Source organism: Kryptolebias marmoratus, linkage group LG16 (assembly GCF_001649575.2).
Source record: "Kryptolebias marmoratus isolate JLee-2015 linkage group LG16, ASM164957v2, whole genome shotgun sequence".
NCBI classification, from domain to species: Eukaryota; Metazoa; Chordata; class Actinopteri; order Cyprinodontiformes; family Rivulidae; genus Kryptolebias; species Kryptolebias marmoratus.
In genome coordinates, this window is record NC_051445.1 from 603875 (window position 1) to 605239 (window position 1365).

Genomic DNA, 1365 nt, shown 5'->3' on the forward strand with positions numbered 1-1365 from the left:
GTCGGCCCCTGATCCGGTCCCTAATCCGGCCCCTGATCCGGCCCCTGAGTCAGCCCCTGATCCGGCCCCTGAGTCGGCCCCTGAGTCGGCCCCTGAGCCGGCCCCTGTGCTGACCCCTGTTCCAGCCCCTGAGTCGGCCCCTGAGCCGGTCACTGATTCGGCCCCTGAATGGCGGTCTGATCCGGAGCCCCGCCCTCCGTAGGGCTCAGGAAACAGATCTCTACGGCCGTGTTTGTCTTGCTGCCGTCCTCCGAGGAAGCCAGCGGATCGGACCTGAAACCGGTTTTCTTTTGTCTCCAGAAGTGGAGCGATCCCAGAACCAGAACAATGAGTGAGGTGGCCAACAGGAGCGAGACGACCACCAGCTGGTTGTAGTAACTCCGCCCTCCCTGAGGCTGATGGGTGGGGCTTAGCCTTCTGAAGGTGGAAACTCCTCTCCTGTCGTCCGGTCCTGCTGACAGTTTTCCACCTTCGGCTGCGGACACACGCTCCTTCGGCTCTTCTGTCAAGTTCCTGTCTTTGTTGTCGGTCACTGAATCCTCAGGAACTGGTTCCACAGTCGGTTCCACGGTCGGTTCCTCGATCGGAATCTCCTCGAAGTTCTCCTCCGGCTCTTTGGACCCGTCAGCCTCCGGTAAACTCCGCGGGCTGGGAACGGTCCGGACGACGTAGCTGGCCACCACCTCCTTCTGCCCGCCTTCCTCGGCCTCGCAGAGGAACCTGCCGAAGGTGCCGGAGGAGGCGAGGAAGCTGAGGCTGCCGTCGGCGGAGCGGATGAAGAGCTTCTCTGACAGAGTGTGGCTCAAGGTCCAGGTGAGGGCGGCCATGTTGGAGGGCTTCTGACACGGGAGCCTCACCGCGTCGTTCAGACGGACCAGAACTTCTGCAGACAGGAAGGAAAATGTTTCTGATCAGCTGAAAGTCTTCAGGAAGTCATCATCAGATTAATGATGAAGGGTAACCTGTGTCCTCGGTGACCCGGGTGTCCTCTGGACATCTGTCCTCTGTCCTGCCGGTCTCCAGGTTCTGAACTCTGAAATCATTTAATAAATTTAATCCATCAACAATCTCAGCTTTAGTTTTACTTGAAATTCCTTCACTCACACGTCCTCCTGGTTCTGGTCCAGACCCGTGCAGACTTTCCTGGACCGACTCCAGACACACAGAGGGTCTCTGGCCAGGATGCACTGCCTGCAGCTTCTGTAGACCGAACACCTGGCCACAGGTACGGCCGTCACACCTTCAGACGACCCCACATACAGAACCCCCTGCAGAACCACAACGTGTCAGTGAGCCGGACTCACGGGTCCGGAGTCAGAGGTCCGGTCTCTGAGGTCTGGAGTCCGAGGTCCGGAGTCAGAGGTC

At 59.2% G+C, this 1365-nt stretch overlaps 1 protein-coding gene across 1 annotated transcript in view; it reads right to left on the reverse strand.

Annotated features, from left to right (window-relative positions):
* Nucleotides 1-6: 6 nt before the first annotated feature.
* LOC108251309 (semaphorin-4B) overlaps nucleotides 7-1365 on the reverse strand; it is a 13189-nt gene continuing 11830 nt past the window's right edge. The window contains exons 12-14 of the mRNA XM_017441560.2: nucleotides 1105-1268; nucleotides 963-1033; nucleotides 7-883 (exon numbers count right to left, since the gene is read on the reverse strand). Of these exons, the coding sequence (XP_017297049.1) occupies nucleotides 150-883; nucleotides 963-1033; nucleotides 1105-1268 (969 nt within the window). The 3' untranslated portion in view covers nucleotides 7-149. The remainder of the gene's footprint in view (nucleotides 884-962; nucleotides 1034-1104; nucleotides 1269-1365) is intronic.